Here is a 24,397-nt window from a genome sequence, read left to right on the forward strand (position 1 = left end):
CCAGGGACGGGGGAGCCTGGTGGGCTGCCGTCAGTGGGGTCGCACAGAGTCGGACACGACTGAAGTGACTTAGCAGCAACTTAGCAGTAGCAAGAGGACTGTGAGTTGGGAAGGAATGATGCCCCAAGAATTTTAAAAATAGTTAATTGTACTGTGATGTTGAACTGGTAAGACTTCCCTTTGTGAACATTTTCTTATGACTTCAGCTTACTATCAAATGTGCCTGACCATTTGCCTGACCAGTACAAGCCCATTCTCATATTACTTTCTTTCAGTTGTTTATTGCTGCATTGTAACCATCTGAGAATGTCTGGTTTAAAAGAATAATGATGTATTGTTTCTCCTGATTCTGTGGATTGTTTGGGCAGTTCGTCTGATCTTTTGTGAGCAGTCTTATGGCTACCTTCAGCTAGCTGATTGGCTGGGCTTACATTTAGCCAGGTTATTGGCTGAGGCACCTCACCTCTCCAGTCCCCTCAAAGGTTCCAAGAGTGAAAAAATGAAAGTTACAAGGTCTTATAAAGATTACCCTGTAAGCCATGTAGAGTTAGGTCTATGGCTGCGTCTTCTTAATAAAAGTGAGGACTAGCCCAGCTTAGGTAGAAACAGTGGTAGAAGAATAACTCTACCACTTGATGGGAGGAAGAGTGGCAAAATCTCATTGCAGAAAGGGGTGCTGTATAGGGCCTCTTGTGTGACCATCTTCGGAAACAATCTACCTCACTCTTGTTTTTATTTATAATGGAGAAAGAAACTAGGATACTTTTTATTTCCTAATCCTCTTGACACATACAGTAGAATCCTTCCGGAACCCTGCTGTATTTATAAAAGTACTCCAAATGAAAAGTAGTGATTTTTTATTGGGAAGTGTTTCTGAAGGGGCAAGTATTAGAACATACAGTTATTTAAAAGTACACATACCTGCTAGTCTATTTTGTTTTTTTGGCTTATATACACAACTAAGCAGATAGTTTGTAATATATATAGGTTTTGCTCTTATTGAAAAAGGCAAAACATACTGTAATCACTAATTCTGCCTCTTACTCTGCTTTGTAGAACTTCAATTTTTGAAAATATAACTGGTTTGAAAGAGCAATACAGGCCTTTGAACCAATATCTTGCATTATGTAAGCCTGAAGAGTGTAGCAGCATTTCTAAGATGCCTTTTGCATTTGAGATATTTAATATATTTTCTATAAAGTGTGGTTTATTCAAAAGTTTTATATCAGTTACATAAAGTTTTAAAGCATGAAAAATAAACTTATATGTGTAAAAATATCTAGAAAAATATTTTAAAATTCAAGTGGCAAAACTATATTCAGGATAGCAGTTCCTCTGGTAGGGAAGAGAGGAGAAGGCCATCAAGGAGCCATAACTGAGGGGTGAATAACATATTGTTTTATTTCTTAAATGGGGTAGTAGGTGTGCAGGTATTTGTTATATTTCCCCCTAGACCTTTCTATATTAAACACTGCAAAATTATAAAAAGAATGTTATCTTTATAGTTATCATCTTTTTAAGACAGCATTCAGATCTAGGCTACCTGAAACTCTTTCAGAAATATTTTTATAATTGGTTTCTAAAATGTTGCCTTACTACACAGATTATTCTGCTAAAGCAGCCCCCATACACTGTCATTTCATAATACCCTTTCGCCTTCTTTTTAAATTAATTACATAACGACTCGCAGAGAGATTCCACTGCACACGTACATCTTCCAACTCACAGTCAACAGCCTGGCCAGTTCACTTCGTTGCACCTGAGAGGTTTATTATATGGTATATTTTATAAAATATTGCACAGGATGGGCCAGGCTTGGAGTAGTATGTCTACATCTGAAAATAGTGCTTTTGAAAGGACTCCAGAAAACTTTAATTCTCTTGATATATTGGGACTACATCTTATTCAGACAACTATTGCAGAAAATAGTTTCTCATTTTTCTTCCAATATCCCCCAAATATTAATTTCTAACAAACATTTTCAGGTGCAAAGTTCTTCTCTGAATACCACTTAGGAAGCTTCTAAGAAAAAAAAATAAAAATAAAAAAAGGTCCTCTTTTTCAGCTTAGTTTTAAACAGGAAATAGAGCCAGGAGGGAATTCCCTGGTGGTGCAGTGGTTTGGATTTGGCGCTTTCACTGCTATGGCCCAGGGTTCAATCCCTTGTCTGGAACCTAAGACCATCCCAGAAGCCGCAGTGTGGCAAAAAAACAAACAAACAAAAAACACGGTAGGTTGACTATCTGTGGCATGTAAAAGAGAAAGAGAAATGAATGACGTGGAAGGCATTTTGTGCTCTGTTGTTTAAGCCAGGCAGTCTCAGTTCTTTTATACTATAATCAAGAGAACGTTGACATCCTTGTATTCCACTGGCCTCTATTCAAATTGCCTGTGATTCTCCTAACAAAAAGCCATCCAGGATACCATTCCTATCTTTTGACAGCTAGGAAATCTGAGAAAGGGGTTTCTGTACCTTAACTGGGAAGTAGTATTAAATGTATACAAATATTATGCTCAAATCTAACCCCTCTAGTTATAGATGACGTGACATGTTAAATAAGGAAAGTTTAATGTATGTCCAAGTTTCTTTAAAATAGACTCCTTTCTTTAACTGCCTTGGAAGCAAATAAAGATTTGGATGGAAATACATGGTAGAAGATACAAGAAAAAAAGAAGTGATCTGGCTCTCACAGACTTCTGGCGAGTTACGGAAGCCTGGCTGCGGTCCTTTTGTAAAGGTTTCTCCGTCTGTGGGTCCCACCTACTACATAGGAAAAACGTGTGGCCTCTGATATGTGTTACTTTTCTCTTCCTTCCTATTCTCTTCAGCTCAGTTACAGAAACACCACTTAGGAAAGAGCCTCACATATGGTAGGTGCTTAATGAAAATTTCCTAATTGAAATTAAGTTGATTTTACTAGGATCTGCCTTAGAGACAGGTTCAATAAATAGGGAAATGTTGCTGAGAAACCTATCCTGATGGCGTACTGTGTTTGTGTGTGTGTGTATCTATGTGTGTAAGAGACAGAGAGAGAAGAAACTAGTGAAACTAGCACATCTGAAACGGAAGTTTTTCTACAACTCCCGTTGCTTCCATTTCTCAATCCTTGTCCCTCTAATTCCCCCACCTGTAATCATGACCTGGCCATTCTCTCTCTCCTTTCCACCAGCTGCTGTCTTTTGCAGACTTCTTCGACCACTTGGAGTCAGGACTCCTCCGGCAGGCTCCCCAGCTCACCTCCTTGCTTTCCATTCTCCCCAACCTACCCAATGCACTGATCCGCCTCGCTTCCCTCCTGAAGCGTGACTGTCATCGGATCACTACTCTACAATGGCTCTTAATTGCCTTTCGAATCTAATTAAAACTTCTTCAAGACCCTCTTCTAATTAACTCCATAGGAGGCTCCCTTAGCGGCCATCTCAAGCCGGGTGCCTCCTGTGCTCCGGCCCAGCGACCAAACTAGCTCACCCTCTGCCTTTTCCTGCTTCCGCTCCTCACCTTGGGCCAATCTCCTCCTACCTAGAGGGACGGCTTCTTTCTTTTTATCTGCCAAAGCACTCTGTTTTTTAAACAGAAAGAGTGCTAAATTACCTTTCCCTCCCAACTCTGATTACCCCAACTAAGGATCCTAATCGGTGAAACGTGGGTGTGTCCTTTTGGAAATGCGTGTGTTTTCACGTCCAGGCATTAGCAACGCCTTGTTGCAGGGAGCAGCGCCAACACATTGGTTCAGGACTCCATGCGTTTGGTAGAAGGCCTGCGGCTTGGGGCTAGTGTTTTGGTTTTTCGTGCAAACAGTGACGGTTCATCTAGTGTGCAGTCCTTGGTTCCCGCCCGGAGGCTTCCCCGTTCCGTCTCTCTTCTCTTCCTCGCTCGCTAGACGCTCTGCCCCCGGGGTTTTCAGCAACTTCCGCAGCCCCTCCGCCCGCATCCCGGAGCGGCGGGGCCAGGGAAGCCCCAGGGCTCCCCAGGCGATCAGAAGGAAACCATCTAGACGACAGACCTTGGAGTGCGGCTGGGGCCCCCCGGGAGGGGACCGCGGGTCGCGCAGGTCATTTCCCGCGGGAACACCTCCTCGTCTGAGCTGGGCGGTTTCTCCGGGTCCCCGGCTGCAGGATGCTGGGGCCCCCGCTGCTCCCCTCCGCGTGGCGGCTCCGGCCCCCAACCGATCGCCTCTCGCTTGCCCCACTTGAACTCCTGGGGAGACAAAGTGTTTGTAAAACTTGGCCCTGACCCAGCCCCGGCCGCCCCACTTTGCCAACAAGAAGAGGGAGGGCAACTCTGAGCGGCCCCGGGCGAACCTCGCCCCGCCTGCACTTCAGGAGCCGGGCCCAGCCCGCGCCTTCGGGTCTCCAGCCAGGACAAGCGCGCAGACTCCGCTTTGCCAGCGTGCGACCCGCACCTGGGATCCCAGCTCTGGTGCGGCCCGGCGTTGCCGGGAACCACTGCCCCTACTCGGCTGCGCGCCCCACGGGGCCTTCTGGCGCTGGCACAGGGAGGGACTGGCCCGGCTACTCCCTAAGGTGGTGGAAGGGACCTGAGGGTGGTGGCAGGACTCTCTGAGTGGGATGTGACCCCCTGAACGGCGGAGTGGGAGATCGGCTTCCGCCGACACAGCCTCTCCGGGCGACTCCGGAATGTCGCAGAGCTCCTGATGGATCCAAACTGTCTTTATTTGCAAGCCCAGTGACTGGATGTGGCCCTCAAGCTTTGGACCTCTCTACAGGTGGGAGGCCTGCATCGATTCAGGATGAGCTGCTGGTGGTTAGTGCTGTTGTTCCTGCTGCTACTTTGTGTGTGTGCCATTGGCTTTAAGTGTACCATCCCACTATTCCCTTCCTGACTAATATGGGCTGCTATAAATGACACCCAGAGAAGGACGCAATAAATGTGAAGCGGTTGTAAGATGTTAAAGACATTGAGTGGTTTGCAGGCGTCCTGGGCTAGGCCTGCCATCATGGTGTGGCTAAAATCGTTGTGGTTACTAATATGTGGTGCCAGAGGTCCTCATGAGGGTTTTAGCTACCAGTGAGGGTCTGTGGCTTGGTGATCAAGAATCCGCCTGCCAATGCAGGAGACATGGGTTCCACCCCAGGTGGGGAAGAGCCCTTGGAGTAGGAAGTGGCAATCCACTCCAGTATTCCTGCCTGTAAAATTTCATGGACAGAGGAGCCTGGCAGGCTACAGTCCATGGGGCCACAGGAGAGTCAGACATGATTGAGTGACTGAACTGAAAGAGCCTGAATATCCTAAATACAAAAAATTGAGTGCAGCGGCAGCCCAGTTTTAAAGCTAACCAGAATTGGTGATGCCTTTTCTGGATAATGCAATTGAGATGGCCATGAATTTCTCTTTCCCCACACTGGTAGACATAAGGCTGCATCGTTATTTTTAAGTTAAAAACTTTTCTTGTTGGATGGTCACAGCAGAGGCTCCACTGGAGTTGGCAACACTAGCCCTTTCCATTAGGGTTTGCACTTTTATACGCATTCGTGAACATTCTTTCATTTGAGCCTTACTTAAATCCTGTTGGAAAGAAAGAAGTGGTATTAACCACATTCTGCACAGGAAGAAACTGAGATTCCGAAGTGTTCACTGACTCCCCCCAGGCTGCTCACACAGAACTGCACAGCTGGTGCACAAATGCAGGTGTTCTGACTGCAGGCCCAGTTCCAGCTCCATCAGTGCCGCCAGGCCTTGATTTCCTCTTCTGCCTCTTGTCATGTTACTTGGGAGAAGGCAGAGGGGAAAATCACTATCCATGATGAACATGGCCTACACAGTGAGAGAGGAGCTAATACTGTGGGCTCTGAAGGAAGCAAAGTTCAGCTCCAAATGCTGAGCTGGTATCTCTGGTTAGGTGTTCGGAGAGGAGATGTTTTCCCTATTCTGGAAAGTTCTTTCATGGATGGGTCTCTATTCAAGTTAAATATGGAAACTCTCATTTGAACCCTAAAACTGAACAAACTTACTAGACAGGAAGAAATCACAAGTGAAACCTGAGTTGAAATAGCATTCACTGGGCTCCCTTTCTCCTGCTGTTAACCATTTCGTCTCGCCTGGGTTTCTGGTCTTGATGACTCTGAAAAGCTGGGGCTTCTGTGAGAGACTGAAGACTTGCCCACCCCAGTCCAAACATGCAGGAACCAAGGACTGGGAGACCCGGTCTTTTATCTTTCTTTGGGAATTTTTCTGGTGTTGAATGTATGGTCTTTGCAGATAGTTTTTCAAACTCCTACTTAGGAACTAAGTGGTATACAAGCTATCAGTACTTACTTTGTAGAACTGGATGTTTAGAAACCTTTGAATAAGTCAGATGCATAGAGTCACCTTCACAAGTATTTGGTTAGAAGGAACTCAAGGAAGGAATGTAGACAGAGGAGGCAAAGGAGGAGGACAGGGAAGGAGAATTGGATCTTCAACAAAACATTTGAATAGATTTAGGAGGCTGTAAAATTCAAAGTAATTCTGAGCCGGTGCCACTGTGGGGCGCCAAAGTTCTACTCGGCTAAGGCCTGCGGTCGTCTTGGGTGCGAGGACAGACGTCCTGGAGAACAGATGCACCGGGGGAAGAAAGGGGGTTGGAAGCAGGGAAGGGAAAGGAGGGGTGGGGCTGGGGTGTCCTTTATTCTCCAGTTAAACTCGCCTGGGAGACTTTGTTACATAACAAGTCTGTGCGTGGAGGAAAAAAAGACTTTGTTAGAAGCAAGGAGGGTGTGAGTGGGGGGAAGCTCTTAGAAAAGATCTCGGACCACTGAGCTGACCAAGGAGCACAGACGCACCCCTTCGCTTCAGGAATTCTTGGGTTTCTTCTCAAACAGAGGCCACGACCACTTTTAAAGGGGACGAGCGAGGAGGCGCTATAGATTTGGAGAGGCTCCTCTCCACTGTCACACCAGCTACCCCGCCCAACCTCCCCTCCTCCCACCCCCCATTTGGGGGCTGCCGCCTCGAAGAAGCCGGTCCCTTTCTCCTCCCGGACGCCGCGGGGTTGCCCAACTCCATCTGCAGCCCCCGAGGACTCCTCGGCGGTGATAAAGGGCGGCCACCCCAGCCCGCGAGCGCCCGGGATGCTCAGCCGTCAGCTGTCGGGAGGCGCTGATTTCATTGCCGCGCGGCTTTGGCTGCAGGCGGCTGGGGGCGCAGGGCGGGGGCCGGCGGGGGCGGGGTGAGGGCAGGAGGCGGTAGGAGGCCGCTGCAACCCGGGTAGACTGAACGCCGCGGCCCAGCCAGGGTTTATTACATCCCCGCCACCGGCAAAGGTTAGGAACGCGCATTTGGAGATGGGATAATCCGAGTTTAAATATTAACAGTAAAAGCAGAACCGGTGGAATATTTACCTAGAAACTGAGCTGATCTCCTTTTGCCGGGGGAGAGGAGCACGGGGGAGGCCCCGCTCTCAGGCCTGGGGCTCCTGCTGGGCTCTTCCCAGTGGCATCTCGGGAGCCACCCAAGACCCACCTCGGGAGCGTCCTCGGATTGTAGTTAAGCGGGGAGGGCCGCGGACCCCCCTCGCTTGGCTAAGTGGATCGGAGTCTGTGGGGCTCACTCCAAATCTTCTGCTTTGTCATATTCTTCTTTTTAAGGGCCTCCCTGACCAACAAAAGGTGGCGGAAAGTGCGTTGGATCAATAGCAAAGATTGTTATTTAGATAACGAATTAATCTCCCTGTTATAATACTTTTTATAGTGAACTTTGCACCCCTTCCATAAGAAAAAGGAATTTAAGGGGGAAAAAAGTCTCAAACAGGATTAAGGTTTTAATTACAATTCCCTATCGAAATAGTATGTTTGATGAGCTGATCTTATCAATTAATAGTAACATTAAAGCTCAAGAAACAGATTCACGGGAAATATGCTTCAGGACGTCTCTTAAAAGTGATCGCACCTGGGGAACTAACGAGGCAGCCGGCCAGCGAAGCGGCGTCCGAGCAGGTTTCGGCCCCGCGTCTGCTCGGACTTGGTCAGTGCGGGGCGCGCCTCTGGGACTCAGGATGGGGTGGGGGCGGCGGGCCCAGCTCTACGAGACGCGGCCGCGAGGGTGGGAGGGAAATAATACATAACAGACGCCTCTTCCAAGCCGAGGCCCACATCAAAGTTGGGGCCCCGCAAGGGCCATGCAGTTCACTGCGTTTGGGTCAGCGTTATATTCCAGGGGCAAATAAAGTAATTTGAACATGCACCAACAGTTTTCCATAAAATACGAGTTAAAAGAAGTAATAGAACTAATCACTGTCTCCTCAAATCAAGTAGAAAACATTTCAATGCACTAATTAGAGTAATTAGAATAATAAGCCTCTGCCTATATGTGGTAAGACAATGTGTACAAACAACTTTATTTAATGTATACTGGTAATCAGCGATGCGTGCCTGCTTGAATGCTTAGCGCAATAAAACTACCCTCCGTCCGCCCAAACAATCAAATACAAATTAGTTTAATGATTGTGCCTGCTGAATGTCTTAGAAATCCACAGGCAGAGGCGAGTAAATAGAAGCATCCTTGTTTGCGTGCGTCCCCGCCCGGACCGGCCCCGGGGCCGGGTGAGTGGCCGCGGGCGGGCGCGGCGGGAGCGAGCAGGAGGCCCCGCGCGCGGGGCGGAGGCCGGGCCAGGCGCCAGCACCGACCTGCGCCCGCCGGAGCCCCTGCCTCTGTCCTGGCCGCCTTCCCACCCCTCCTAGGCCGGCTTCCCGCCTTGGGGCCCAGTCGCGCACCCCAGGCCTCAAGAGCTCCAGTGTCCCACTGGGTTTCCCCTCCTCCGGAGGCGAAAGGCCTTGCTAGAACTCCCTGCGCCCGTCGACAAGGGTTTTAAGAATTATTTCCTCCCACCAAGCGACGCTTCCCAGGGGCCTTGGGGGACCAAGGGACCATCCACCTGGGCTTTGGGTACCCAGACCCCAGAGGAGAATCTCGGGCCTCGGGTGGTGCGCCGCGGCCCCTCCCCGCTCGCTACCCTCAGCTCTAATTTGGGATGATGGGGTGTCCAGAGGGGCTCCCAGGTTCCCTTCTCTGGGGAACCGAGTTTCCTCCTGTGTAGATCTAAGAGTGACTTCAGGCCCAGCAGGGAGAGATCAATGTCCGGGGGCTTAGAGATTCGCTTTTCTCTGTTTCAGCGCTTGGGAGCTGAGGTCAGTGGCAGCCACAAGTTTGACGGCTGTGGGCTGAACACGCTTCAGAAGTTCGCTTCCCTGCTCCATTCCTTGGCCCTCCCCGTTTCCCCACCCCTTCTCCCCCAAAAGCGACAAACAGGAAAAGGCCCAGCTATCTGCTTCACAGGCAGTTTTTCCTTTTTCCCTCCCCACTTTTCCTGCAGTTGCTTCCTCTGCCCTCTTCTCTTGGGGCTTCTTCCACGATTGCCTCTATCAAGCAGAAAACTGTCCTGGGCCCAACTTTGCAGAGAACAAACGGAAAAGCCGCGCAGGCAGAAAGCTAGGAGGTTCACTGCCCCTGGACTCTCGACCCTTAGTCACCTCTGTGCCCCCATGGCATCTATGCCCGCGCCACGCGCTCCCCCAGAGAGACCTCGCCAACTCAGCGCGACTAGAAACAACTTCCCCGGGGGCGGTCGCACCCTGGGCATCTGCCCTCGTTCTCCTGACCATCAGATCTCCTCTCGCCAGATCACCAGATCTACCCATCGTCTACCCTCCCAGGGTAGACGGCCTCCCAGGATCTGCCTGGACAAGGAGTGTGCTGGAACGGCCCAGAAGGTCTGGGCTGTTCAACCTCCCCCTAAAGGGTTGGGGCTTCCGAGCCTCTGGAGCCTCAGAGAATCTCCATCTCTGACGAAAACACTTAAAGGTAGTTCTGCATCCCTCAGCAAAGGCCGGGGCTGGAATCGGGAGAAAGCGGGGCTCTCTCCCTTCGGTTCTCCCAACCGCCCAGCCGGCGGGGGGATGAGGGGAGCAACCCGGGACTACCTTTCCAAGCTGGGCTCTCCGAGGTGGGGGGCGCGCAGCCTGCCCGGGCGCCAAGCCGAGACCAGCGCGCAGGACACTAGTCCGCCTGGCTCAGTTGCTGTAACAACTTGGAAGGAATATTGTTAGGAGAGCAAACAAACAAACACAAAGTTGTTAATGTCAAATCATTCTCTCCAGAATCCAGTGCTGTGGAACACAAAATTCCTCGGACGGGATGAGATTTCTTAAGAGCAAGACACTTTCCACAAGGATTTACCCGAACAGTAGAGCCCAGTAATTCACAATGGCTGATTTTACAAGCCCGCAAGTAACTTTTTCTTTTCCCCACTCTGCTGCCAAACTTTGGCCATATTTAGTTGTGCGTGGCTTTTTTCTTGCTTTTTAAACAACAAACCCAGAGGAAACACTGGTGGGAGGAAAAATACATGCTTCAAATCAAAATGGATGCAGATTCAAATTTACTCCACCGCGAGGTTTCCTATCGCCGTCGTTCTGCACACTGAGAGTTAATCGTATACAATTTATAACAATCAAAATCCCCTCCATATTGCTCAGATGGGGTCCAAGTGCTCCCCTGTCTTTCTGAAATCAGTGACAAGTGAGTCTTTGTGGGGCATTTATTTTCTTCTTTTCTCTAGATGACAGCTCCCCATTCTGAGAGCGGAGAGTTGTTTGCTGCCAGCTACACACCACCCCAGAGCCCAGGCTCTTCATCCGTGAGGCGCGTGAGGAACTCCCCCCAACCCCAATCCCAGACAAAGAGCTATAAAAACTCAGAAAAGACGTGGAAGAAATTAAGTTTAAGATATAGATGCACTTTTACTGATGTATTAAATAACATTTAAGACATTAAAAAAAGTAATACATCTTCATGTTATCAACAACCAGAATTCTGGGAACAATGAGAGAGGCCAGGGTTGTTTTGATGCGACATGATATTGTGTCTAAAACCTCTAATAGCTAAGCCAAGCAGAGTTGTTATTATGGTAAAGGGAAAGTACTACATGATAAAGTTGATTAACTTTCTTTCTTAAAAAAAGGGGGGGGGGCAGGAAACGTATTTCCTAGCTTCCCACCAAACACAAGAACAATGTGAAAATATTTTGATTTTTCTTTATCTCCATAACCAAGCAAAGCCTTAAAGAAAACTAAAAAGCCATTTTCTGGCCCTCTGTACTCACATCTATATGAGAGGCATTGAAATAAGTCTGGCTTAAGTTCTACAAAGGCGAGCAAGTTTATTCCATAATTTGCTAGTTAAGTGGCAAGTCCCTGCCACTTGTGCATTATTTCCCATCCTGAATCAAGTGGTGATAGGTACCAGGAGCCCGGGTTCTCTCCTACCACCATCTGCCCCCTGTTAAGAGACCATGCATCATTGAAAAGTAAACTTCCCTGAATAGGGAAAACATTTGTTTAAATTTTAGCTGTAGGTCCCATTTCATCATGTTGTCAAGATTTGTCCATAGTACTTCAAGATGCATCTTTTTCTTTCATTTTAAATAACACTATCCCTTTTGCCTCACTGAGATATACAAGCAGACCCCCCAAAACACTTATACCTTTGACCTTCCCTTCACCATCCTTCTTTCTTTTTCTGTATAAGCTCCGTTCTTTCCCTCATTCTTTCCCTTGTCTAGGAATTTAATAGAATCTAGAACTGAGTTCTATAAACTGATTGAAAAATCAACAAAGACAAATCACAGACACCAGTGATAAAAAGAACATTTCTCTCACCCTGCAATCCAGCACTATCCAAGTCGCTGCTTCCACAGTAAGGCAAATGAAAGGCAGATGAGTGCAGCATATAGACACACAAGGACAGGTACCGTGCACTCACATGCCATCCCCCTCATTGTTGCTGTTGCATCTCTTTATTAGTTGCTTTTGGAGAAATAAAATGATAGAAAGATGAGTGCCTTTATTAAAGCCATTTCACCAGAAAATTTTGCCAACCAGTGTGGCTCCCCCCCGTAGGAGCTGGAGGGGAAGGAGAATATTGCTTTTGTTGTTGCATCTGAAATATAAAGGAGGTAACTTCGTGGGAACCGAGAATGTCTAGAAGTGCCAAGCATAATATTATTTATGGCCATTCCATCCAACTGACCATCGCATAACTCTCCCACAGGATTGTTTCTTCCCCATCTTACACCATAAATTTTAAAAGGAAACACGAGAACTCTTTCAGGATGGTTGTATTCTGCATTATTGTCTTTAGGAAAACGAAAGGGTTGGTCATGACTAGTCAGCATTTTAGGGATGACTGCCCCACAGATTTCTCTCAGTGGCAGTGATGGAGTTTTTCATCTTAGCATGCCATACACTTCCCAAAGAGGCATCAAAAACTGCCAGAGTAGTTCTAGAGTCGGAATGGCAGGCATGGGTCAAAACCATGGCGTGTCCGTTTAACACGTGACGGTTTCCAGTCAGTAGCCCCTGTGGCTAAGAACAAAAAACACCTTCTCAAGGTCCACTCAAATGCCCTGCAGAGGGCACATGCTGCTTGTTTTCTGCCTACAATGGAGGGGGATATTGACCCAGAACTCAAATCTATAGCCAGCTTAAACATTTTACCCATCAGCATGACTGCGGTCACAAAATACTTCTTCTTTCTGTCACTTCTCTTTCAGACTATTGATAAGATCATTTGGCTGAATCTGTTTGGGACCTGGGTACTATTGACTAGGAGTTAGAAAAGATGATCAGATGTAATAACCCCAGAAACTACCTTTCAAATGGGCATATATACTTAAACCACTGTTCCAAGGAGGGTTTTAAATACATCAGCAAACTTGTAAACTAATGCAACACTGCTTGTATTTCTCACTAACCTTAAAACTGATCTTGGTTAAGTGTGATGTTCTTTCTAAGACTATCTGAAACAATGTTATTCACATCCCAATCTTGAGTCTCTTCCATACGTTCTCTTCTTTTTCTTTTATTTCCTGTTTCAGATCCTGTTTGCTTGGCTGATGAGAAATAGACACTACGGTATAAACCATTGCAAATCCCATCTTTTTCTGTAAGCCTGAAAGGAAAAACATATAGCACCTACCTCTAATCACCTGGCAAACACATATAGTGCATATTGCCAGAAGCATTCTTTGTTGAAAGATATTTGTTAATCATGAAAAAGAATAACTCTGTTAACTAAGCCTTGCTCTTCTGTAGGTCCCAAATTATGTGAGGACATGTGGGTAAAGATCAAAGTTCACCTAGTTCCATGGATGCTCTCCAAAAAAGCACAATCAGATAAGGTAAAGCTAACCTAGAAAGAAGATGCAGGGACACTGCAGATATATCAGGGGACAAATATCTCTTTGTCAGAGCATGAAATGGAAACAAATTGAAGCTCAAACCCAGTGACCATTTCAATGAAATGCTACAGGCATAGTAACTGCAAGGTTTGGGACCGATAGTTTTTGCAAAGAAAAGTGAACCAGAAGAGTAATTGCTCTTAAAAAAAAAAAAAAAAAAAAGCTCCTGAAAGTTATAAACATGAAATCTGGCAGTATATGCATAAAATTTATTCCAAAACTTTATGAAGTATAAAGGAAGGGAAGTGTTTACACACAACTCAGTCAGTATAAGGTCTAGGGTTTCCCCCCCTTAAAACTTGGCACTATTTTTAAAATAAAATAAAGATATTTCAATAATTAGAACAAACTACGAAGGTATTGTGCATTTCTGTTTTATGTAGATAATAAAATATTACTTTAACATAAATATATAAGGATCTCTGCGTTTTTATTTTCCCCACAAGCACAACCAAATGTACCAAAACAAAGTATTTTTAGAGAGACTGAACAAAAAAAAAAATTACATCCCATATAGATTTTGCTTACCTACTCATTTAAAGCTACAGAAAAACAGTTTCCAGAACCTTTTTGCTTTAAAAGAAATAAATATACATTGAGGCAGGCCACTTAAAAATGATATGAAAATATTTCCCTGGGTAGCATTTAAAAAAAAGAAAATAGACAAAGAAACATTTAAACTATTTCTGCATTTCAAAAGACAGATATTAAACATATATACATAGTGGTAAGGTTCAGTGGTAACTTTCATCTTAGTAAACCTATGAGAGTTAGAGGCTACAGACACATCCCCTGAACTCCAGCTTCTGACCTTACCCACTTGGTAATAAGAATTTGAAAATTCATTTCCTCCCTTTACCATTGGCTCTATGCCCTGCTCTGGATTGCTTCTCTAAAGGCCAGTTCCCACACCTCAGGAACAGGCGGCATGATGCACCCCCAAGGAGCTCCATGCCCATCTCCTTGAGACATTCACTGGGGGAAATGAAATACAGGCAAATAAATATGCCCATTTATAAGCCATCGTTTATCTTGCAAAAACACTGAAAATGAAACAATCACAGGTGTTTGAAAAGACAATATAAAGCATAGTTCCTAAAACCTTAACTACTGATTGCAATGCTAATTTGATGCTGAACCATCATTTTCTGGTAGTGCGAATTTAATTTTTTAAAATAAAAATCTGTCTAAGACCTAACCAGGAAAAAAAGCCCCAAACTTTTAAGATGAATACAAAGTATTTTCCCCTTTTAGCGCCCTTTTGTGCTGATTATTATTTAATATTTTAACTGATCACAGTTTAATGGTATTTATTTTCAGCAAAGTTACAAGTTTTTTTTTTTTCCACTTACACTTCTCGGTAGAGTCTTTTGTTAAGGGAGTCAACCGTTTCCCATCAAGATAAGGTAAAAAAACGCACTTAAAACTGTTAACAAAGGGAGAGTAGGAAGGATTGAAAATAACATTGTTTTCCTATACTTCATTTGGCTTCTTTAGTAAAAGAGGGGGGAAAGCTGTCCAAGTCAAACTGGTATTTTCTGTAATAAATTACATATGAATAGGGTGTGGGACCTTATATATGATTTGATAAACAAATGAGCTAGTAAAGTCAGCCTCGAGTGGAGATATTCTCTGTAGGCATGTGGGTATTTTGTGTGCTAAGAATCATAGTCTATGCATACACCATTAAGTTCCCAGATTATTTTATGTTAAAAAAAAAAGCTATTAGAGGAACAAAGTTTAACTGCTGCTGTCAGCACAAATAATTCCTCATAATTAAGTTATTAAAACTGAAGGCAAAGAACTGAGCAGTGGTGTCTGAAGATGTATATTTCCCTTGTTCCTTTCAAGGTGCCACTTTCCTTCTGTTGGACAACTCTGAAAATATATTTAACCTGGGCATTTCCTCTGAGCTCTTTCACAATGGGCCCCGCCTGATAAAATGAAGCAATCAGTCACTGACTATCGATTTTGCTTTTTCTCCCCTCCACAGCCTCCCCCAGAAACACTGCCTGAAAATGAAGTTTACTTTGTGGCTGGTCACCCAGTGCTTCACTTTCATTTTTGTATTCCAAACAGGATTCTTGCCTTGGATAAAGCGGGTAGAACATGCCCATTTCCTGAAAGCAGAGAATTGTTTATTTTGTATGAAGTCGATCGGGTTTGCTTTGGTAAAAGGAGCAAATAAACGTCATCCTACTGTAAGGAGATGGGATCTGAAGGTAACAAAGTTCACAAACAGTAAGAATAAGGAGGGGCAACACAAGAGCATTGGAAATGGAGAGTGGCCAAAAGCTGGCTTCAACGCTCTCCCAGAAATCAAACCGCACCCAGCCCGGCAATTTCAAAATTAACGGTGGGAGAAAGAAAAAACATGCTCGTGAATTTGTTCATGTAAACTTCAATTTTCTTGCAGTGCAAATTTATGTGGTTAAGTTTTGCCTACATCAAAGAACGTGTGTATTTTTCCCTCTTTCCTGATGGGGATCCACATTGAATAAACACAGCAGCATGTGCCAACACCGAGCGTCAGGAGCTGTGTTTTGTATTTACTACGGTTTGGTGGATTTTTTTTTTTCTTTTTGGTAATTTATTTAGTTTGCCAGGTATTTAACTCAGTGCTCGCCATCTCTCTCTCTCTCTCTCACACACACACACACACTCTGCTCACGCTCTCTAGGAGACACTCCACTCCATTGCCTGGGTACTAGCCTGTAAAGGTCAAAACATATCATTACACCTGCTACCGTTTAAAGGATAGTCCAGTGCCTTAGTTGTTTTCCTTATTATTATTTTTTCTCTTTTTAAGGGACGGGGAAATAATAATTAAAAAGAAAATAACAATCAGAAGTTAGAGAGGGAACAAGGGGGTCGGGAAAGGGCCGCGGGCCAAAGGGGAGGGGGAGCCCCGCGCTCTGCCCCTCCCCCTCCCGCTCGAGTTCACTGGACGGGTGTCTGCACCCCATGGTGTGGTGGCGTGTCCCTACTCCCCCCGTACACATCCTCGGCGCCCGGCAGAGTCCCTCCGGGAGGGGTCATCCTTTTCTCTTTCTGTCTCCTGTTACAAAACCAAACTCTCACCACCTCCTTCTCCAGCTGTAAGCTGTCCGCGAGGGAGGTGATCTCCTGGGCCGAGGGCTTGGGGCATTTGAGGAAATGGCTCTCCAGAGCCCCCTTGACGCTCACCTCGATGGAGGTCCGCTTTTTCCTCTTGCGCCCCTGCGCTGCGATCTTGTCTATGCTCGTGGGGCTGCCCGAGGACGAGTCCGCCTCCTCCAACCATTTGTTCAACAAAGGCTTCAGCTTGCACATGTTCTTGAAGCTCAGCTGCAGGGCCTCAAACCTGCAGATGGTGGTCTGCGAGAACACGTTGCCGTACAGGGTGCCCAGCGCCAGCCCCACGTCCGCTTGGGTAAATCCCAGTTTGATCCGCCGCTGCTTGAACTGCTTGGCGAACTGCTCCAGGTCATCCGAGGTCGGCGTGTCCTCATCCGAGTGCGGGTCGTGGTGCGCGCCCGGGTGGCCAGGCGGGCCCTGCGGGGGCGGCGGGGGCGGTGGCTGCTGGTGCGCGTGCGAGTGCGGGTGCGGGTGATGGTCCGCGTGGTGCGGTTCGTCGTGCGCGTCCCGCAGGCCGTGGTGGTGCAGCCCCGCCGGCTGCCCGCCGGCGCCCAGCATGCCGTTCACGGTGAAGCTGGGCTGCGAGTAGAGCAAGCCGCCGTTGGACGCTCCCATGGAGGGCGGGAGGTGCGCCGCAGCCGCTGCGCTCCGCCATGCCCCGGGCCCCGGGTGGTGGTTGGCGGCGTGGTGCACCAGATGCGGTGGCCGCTGCTGCTGCTGTTGCTGCTGCTGCTGCTGCTGTTGTTGTTGCTGCTGCTGCTGCAGGGTGCCCGGCCCGTGCAGCTCGTCGCCTCGGCCGCCCTGCTGTACCACCACCGAGGGCTTGATGTCCGGCTGGCCCAGGGGGCTGGTGGACCAGGGGGAGCCGTCGCCGCCGCCCCCGCCGCCACCCCCGCCCCCGCCGCCGCCGCCACCGCCCCCGCCGCCGCCGCCGTGGGACAGCGCGGTGATCCACTGGTGAGCGTGGCTGAGCGGGTGCCCGTTGCTCTGCAGCGCGCCGTAGTCGCCCTGCACCAGGCTCTGCGCCTCGCGGTAGCCCCCCGAGCCCTGCTGCATGCCGCCCGGCGGCTCGGTGTGCACGATGGAGGCGCTGGAGGTGAGCAGGCTGTAGTGGTTAGACGCTGCGGTCGCCATGACTCTCGGAGCCGGACTGAGCGCTCCGGTTAAAGGAGCCGCGCATTTGACAGTTACTTTTTCGCCTCGGGCTCCTCTCCTCGCTCGCTTTCCGTCTCTCTCCTCTCTCTCTCTCCCCGCCAGCAGGCAGCTCCGACGCCCGCTCCGACGCCTTCTGTGGCTGTTCCTGCTATTGCTGCCGCCGCCGCCGCCGCCTCCCGCCCGCCCGCCCTCGCTCTCTTTCTCCTCCTCTCCCTCCTTGCTCTCGCTCACTCTCCGACTAGCTCAGCGCTCCCCCCTCTCCCTGCTCTCTCCAGCTCTCTCCCGCTCTCTTGGCAGCGCCGGCTCGCAGCGGCACGCGCCTGGGCCCCGCCCCCTCTACCCCCTCCCATTGGCTCCGCGCCCTTTGATTTACGTGGATACCGCTAGCAACCTCCTAGGCCGGCACCACTGATTGGCGCAGAGATGCCCCCTCCTCCCCCCCGCCCAGGGCGCGGAGTCCTTTTAGCTGTTCTCTGATTCCCCCCCCGCCCTCCCGCCCCATTCAGACTCTCAGAGTTCTCACCTCCCCTTCTCCCCCACCCCCGGCCTCCTCCGACCCTCTTGGATGGGCCCGCCCCCCATCTGTCTCCCAAGCAGTCGCGCCTGGCGGTCCGGGCGGAGAAGTGGCGGGGGGCGGAGGCGCCCCGGCCCTCTATCGAGCACAGCCACTTGCAAGACTTGGGTGGCGGTGGCGGGGCGGGGTGTCGGTCCACCTTCTCCTCCCAATAGGGCAGGAGAAGGAGTGAAGAAAGGGAAGAGAAAGACTGAGTCCCAAGAAGCCAGGGGGAGTCCGACTTTTATTCACCTTGGGACACACACACACACACACACACACACACACACATCCCAACGTCTCATACCTAGAGCCAGAAGTCAGGCTACACCCCCCGTCACACACACACACACACACACGTTGAAGTCTCCTTTCCCCAACTGTTAGAATTTCAGTGCCCAAGTGCTTCTTGCTCCAGGGTGTGACAATTTTGCCTCCCCAAAGGTGCTTTTATTCTCCTCCCCCCACCCCGCTAGCACCAGATCTCTTCCTTTTAGGTTCCAGACATGATGGTTTTCCAGCACCTCGGGGTGAGGACCCCATTAAAGGCAGGCTCCACCGGAGCCTCGGTTTGTAAGAAACTACTTGTTCAGGAGCGGAGGAGTTGCCTATTCTGACAGCGCAGCGGTCTGGATGGAAAACAAAACAAAACTCTCAAAGTCTCTGACACATTCAAACACTGGGGGCGCGCACAGGTTTGGGTTTAGAGAAAACTGGGATCCTACTCGGGTAGACCTTCACTTTGTGACAGGAGCGCTGTCAAGGGGCTGTTCGGCCTCTGGGTAAGGGGCAGGGAGGCACCAAGGGCGGCTTCCACTGCGTGAGCGCTTCTCCATGTTCCTGGAGCTTTTGGATGCAACTTTTCCCGTTAGCTGCTTCGAAAGAGAGGAAGAGCGAGTGAAGGAAAATGGGCTGTACTAGAGGAATCTTCCGAATCGTAAACTTCGGCGGACGCCAGCGGGTGGGGTGGTCTAACTCAGCTGCCAGGCGCTCACTGGCGAAGCTGCTTAGCTTCAGCAGAGAACTCCGGAGGGAGACTGCGGGACCCTGCACCGGCAGTACGGTTCTACCCAGCACGAGCGCGTCGCGCCCTCAGCGCCGCAGCCACCCGGAGCAGGTGCCTGCCGCCGCTTTTGGAGCCTGCTAGCAAGGGTAGGAAGATCCGGCGCAGGCCGGTGCTGGAGCAGCGGAACCACCACGCACGCTCGAGTGTACCGCGCGAATACTGCAAAGCGAATCAGAAGTTGCTGCCCTGGAAGAGAGGAAGAAACCCAACCACAGGGAAAGTGAATTGAGTCCCCACCTCTCACCCTCCGCCCTTCGACCCTCCGTGGTCGCCCTAAGCTCTGGCGTTGCCGGCGATCGTGGGTTTGTGAGGGAAGCCGAATCAACGCTCAAGGGGAGCACTTTGGGGCCTCCGAGCATCTTAATCTAGACAACAAAGTGGAACGGGCCAGAGAATTCATCATGACTAACGAGGAGCGGAGGTCTTTGGGGAGTGGCTGAGCTGTTTATAAATCACCGCGTTGAGCACTCGCCCAGGCAAGGCGCTTTGGCGGAGAATTTCCACGTGCCCTGTGTTTATGAGCGTGTGTGGGGAGAGAGAGAGAGAAATGGTTAGGGAGGGGCGAGCCCAAAGGCCGCCAACCGAACGGACCTGCATCCCCCCACGCGCGCACCCGCGCGGCGAGGCGAGGACACACACCTTCTGGCGCTGGGTTCTCGCGCAAGCGCGGAGCCACTCTGGCCGCGCGCCTGGGGGCTGCTAGGAATCCCGTAACTTTGCCCCGCTAGGAAAAAATGAAAAAGTCCAAGCCTGAAAGCGCGCAGACTCGGCCGCTGGAGCCCGCGGCTCCTCGACCGGGAGTGAAGGGGCTGGGCGGAGGGCAGGACCGCCTGCCTCAGCAGCGCCTCCGTGTCCCCTGCGCTGGGCGTCTGGCTCTCCTGGGGCTTTGGGAGCGCACGGGCCACTCGCCAGCCGCGTCCTGGCCCAACCCGCCGCGCCTCTTTTCACCACCCCACCCCCCCGCTAACCCCCGCCGCCGGCTGTCCTCCTCCCCAACCGCTCGACTGGAGAACTCGGAGCTCCCACAGATGGAAGGATCCAGCCGCCGGGAAGGGCCGCGTCCGGATGCTGAACAGCTCGCCCCCTCCCCCTTCCGGGGCAGGTGTCTGCTTTTCTCTGGATTTGATTTCTCATTTCTCAAGGGACAAGGCCCTTTGCAGCCGGTGGGGGTGAAACACTCGAGGGAAGAAAAAGGTTTCCAATCTCCGAGGGAACCGAGGCGGCCAGACTCGGAGTCAGTTTAAAATTCCCCCCAACCCACACCCTCCTTTCCTTCTGCCTCCCTTCCCCCAGTTTCAGGCTTTGGGCGCTGGGGTTTGGGGTAGGGGAGCAAGAATAGGCTGCGTGTGTACATCCAAACTTCCTGTCTGCAGCGGGACTTCACTGACGGTGACTGCTCGGAGATTCATCCCATGCTGACGTCCCAGGTCTCCACTCCACCCCCCCTCCCCCCACCTTCGCTTCATTTCGCTGGCAGGCGACGGAGCCGAAACGTTCCCAACAGGGTAAGCCGGGTGGTTCTACTCGATTAATGCACCCAATAAATCCCCGGGAGTACACAAAGCACTGCCCTACCCCTGGGCCCCAGCCTCTGCACCCCACCCCCACCCCCGCAGTCTGGCCAATCACCGGGCGGGCTGGGCTGGGCGCGCACAGTGGCTCTGGGTACCACCTCCCCCCGCGCCACCCCCGCCTCTCCGCCTGTCGCCTGAGGCCCGGTTGGCGCGAACGCCGGGTCCTGAGTACCTCGGCTTCCAGTCTGCCTCCCGGCGAGGCCCCTTCCTGGGGCTCCGGGAACCTCAGAGGTTTTAGACCCCCGATGAGAGGCTTTTTGGTCCTCCCTTCCTTTCCTTCCACCGTCGTGGGCGCCTTTCTTCGCGGTTGACACCGCCAGAGCAGAGTCCACGCGTCTCCCTGCCTTTCTCCACCCTCATAAAAGCACGTTGAAAGTGTCTCGGGGAGACACCTCCAGGTTTTGATTCAGCTCATTCCCTTTCACTGTTCAAAGCGCTGTTCAAATAGAGGCTGCTTACGTTGACGTGGAGAGGATTTCAAACAAACCTAAAATGCTTTGAACTGACAAGGTGTCTTGATATCTCCCTCACTCCAGTACAGTTCCCCGAGATCACTGGCTAGGACAATGGCTGAGCAAGCGGTTCACGCGGGCCTCGCAGCCTCCTTGGCTGGCTGCTGGGTCCCCTGGGCCCCTTCCAGGAGAGCAAGCTCCAGGCGACCTGAGCAACCTCGCCCTCCCATCCCCTTCCTCTAGGTCCCAGCAAGGGCTCTGCTGAGTCGGTATCCTGACCTGGACTGGTCTGAGGAATTGGTGCGGACTTAGTAACTGCACTGCTTGGAGAGAAAATAACTCAGAAAATCCGAGCTAAACCCAAAAGACAGATATTTATCCACACATTTCGCACTTCTCAAAAGCGTGAGCCAGACCTGGGTCTTAGTAGTTCTCAGCACCTTGAGCAGAGTCTCCCAAAGTCTTCACATGAGTTAACACTAATGATATCAACCTGTACACTCTAATTTGAACTCTATTTTAACTTCATCTAGTGAACACACACCATGTGTAAAATATCATTTAGTGTATTTCTCCATACCAGGTCTTGGCAGAAAAACCGCCATAATCACTCCTAAACATTGAGCTGAAAGGATGCAGTTATTAAAATAGAGGTGAGATGGTATTTATTCATTTGATAGATGTTAATTTATTTCTTATTGATGTTTTAATAGTTTTATGATAATGGAAATCAGGAAACAAAGGGAATTTTCTTCCAAGGTGGCAGCTGGTTTAAACTTGGGTAAAATTGCCTACTGGGATTTCCTTTTTAATATATCCACCTTGGAGGAGGATTCCAAGTCTCTTCTCTCTCTCTCCTTTCTCCCTTATCCCAGTCATTTATTCCTGTACTTTCTGCTCTTCTGCTAGTATCCAGGAGCTGTTTGAAAGCTTCCCCACATTTAAATGGAACTTCTTTGCTAAGGGCCTACAGAATGTCAAAACTGAGGGTCCCACTTTAGAGCTTCAGCTTTAAACAGCCAATCCACACAAAGAGGCAGCTGGCTCCTTTAATGAAAACCTCCTTAGAGCTTGAAGAGTTACAGGCTTAGAGATGCATTTGTAAGAAGCAAGGAAAATGCATTTCCAAGCTGCCAGTTCTTGTGAGACACAATAAACATTTACTTTAAAAAAGAACAGAAATTAATATGTTTAATTATGCAGCACAATGTCTTCCCGATTAAAAAAAATTCCACATAGATTTATATGTTATTGTCTATATATACATTTTACAAGTTTCTAAATGTGCATCCGTCTCCATGTCATAAACGGTTTTGAAGAAGGAAAAGTTTTCTGAAAGTTGAAAAGCCCATTCTTCATATTCTTGCCAAATCTGTGTTTGTCCATGTCTCACATACGGATGATTCTATTTTATCTTTACTACTGTGTAAACCAGCAAGATGTAATGTTCTACGTTCAGTATTTTAAAATGAAATTATTTGAATTTGTGGATATTAATCTGTTTCTCCTTTTCTTCAAGTTCTGAATCTCATCATTAAAAATGACCCCTACCCTTTGTAGTCCACAAGTGAATATTTTATAGAGAGGCACGGCTTGAAGACTTCTAAGACCATATCATGCAGGCAGTCTAGCTATTTCAAGGATTACTTTGAGTAGTTTATCAAAGGAACTCTGCTAAATTTTGAGTGGTGAATATGAGGCCTTACAGGGGAGTGAGCATAAAGGACACATTCCATCAGTGTGCAAGGCAAATTCTATTTGGCATTAATACAGCTTGTTTATACTGAAATAGCAGGGACACAACATGAGGGGATTGGTGGCTCTTAGTTATCTTTCTGAAATTTCCTTTTCAAGGGACTAACCTTCAATGACTTCCTAACAATGAAGCCTGAAGGTGTTCCCCACCCTTATCCCTTGTCCTAAAGCAGGAGGAAATGACAAGTTTTTAATAGATAAAAGTAATTTCAGCAGAAACCTCCTTTGCTCCAAAGCTTTTGGAGACAGTACTGAGATTAAGTTCTTGCCACAGTCCTTTCTCTCTCTTATCTTCTGGGACACAGTCTGAGAAGCAGAAGGAGGGCCCAAGAGCACCCACGCACACCTGCGCACAGGTGCAGGGGAAGAGTATCCTCATCTATTTTATGGGTGATGTGTCCAAGATTTAGGGCTGGGTTTCCATCACTGGGGGAAACAAGGCTGCATTTCGTTGAAGTCAGACTTCATTTTTCTTATTCTGGTTGGACAGAGTATGAATACAAATCCCCGCTAAAGTGTAAGAATGCACTGAGTCCTATTGTTAGTGTCCTGGTACACTGAGCAAAGTTTTTCTTGTGTACAGTTGACCACAGTGATAATAGCTGTGGACTGGGACCTTCTTCTAGATCTCTGAGTTTCAAAACTGTCATTCTAGGCACTTTGGGGCTTAGTGAAGCTAGAGATGACTATTCTTTAAAAGACTTGTTTCCAGAACGTGGGTCCTGGGAATGCAGAGGCTGGCATTGCCTGGAAGAAGACTCAGAAAAAAGGAGCCTTAGGTTGGAGCAATGAGACCATCTCACCCCTCTGGTCTTTGCTGTGAGTTTTGATGGTAATCTGGGGCAGCTGGGTCCCAGCATTAAATGCAAAAATAGGAAAACAGGACAGGCAGAGTCACAGGCCTGATCATATTGACGCCCTAGGTCAGAGGAAGAGAATAATGAATAGGCGAGGAGCTCGTGGAAGGGAACTTAATTAACCTTGGGAGAGTGAAGGAAAGTCAGAGATCAAGCCTAGGTCCCTGGTTTAGGATGCTTATATTTACGTGAATGTGCGGGGTGGAGGAGTAGTCTGCTTCGTGCATTATACTAACCTTTTTTAAAAAACACTGAAAAAAGCTGGAGTTTGTGCCCCTCAGGGCCATCCAACCACTCACACAATCTCGCGGAAAACTCCGCGGTGGGATCCCGCGTACTCCGCCGGGAGGCAGTGTGTCCGGGCCTCGGCTTGCGTGGGGCGTAAGCCCGGGTAGGGAGAACGGGCGGCGGCGGCGTCCGGGAGCCCCGGCCTGACCTCCCGGGGGAACTGCTAGGGAACGCCGCGGGCTGGGGGTGGGGGCGTTCCCGGCCACCGAGCCACTGAGCTCCTAGGCAGGTCCTGGCTGCGATCCGGGGGAGGAAGGCGAGGGCGAGAAGCGGGAGGCCGGGCCATTGTCCAGGGAGGGCGCATTTTTGTCCGGATGCTGCTGGTTGCTATAGCGAGGAGGGAAA

At 49.3% G+C, this 24,397-nt stretch overlaps 1 protein-coding gene across 1 annotated transcript; it reads right to left on the minus strand.

Annotated features, from left to right (window-relative positions):
- Positions 1–15,952: 15,952 nt before the first annotated feature.
- On the minus strand, positions 15,953–17,611 carry POU3F2 (POU class 3 homeobox 2). Its single transcript, XM_055433519.2, has one exon. The coding sequence runs from the start codon at positions 17,484–17,486 to the stop codon at positions 16,176–16,178; it is 1,311 nt and encodes a 436-aa protein (XP_055289494.1). The 5' UTR covers positions 17,487–17,611; the 3' UTR covers positions 15,953–16,175.
- Between the last annotated feature and the right edge of the window lie 6,786 nt (positions 17,612–24,397).

The sequence above is a fragment of the Moschus berezovskii genome, chromosome 10 (genome assembly GCF_049115385.1).
Source record: "Moschus berezovskii isolate FMDL1 chromosome 10, NW_MosBer_1.0, whole genome shotgun sequence".
NCBI lineage: Eukaryota > Metazoa > Chordata > Mammalia > Artiodactyla > Moschidae > Moschus > Moschus berezovskii.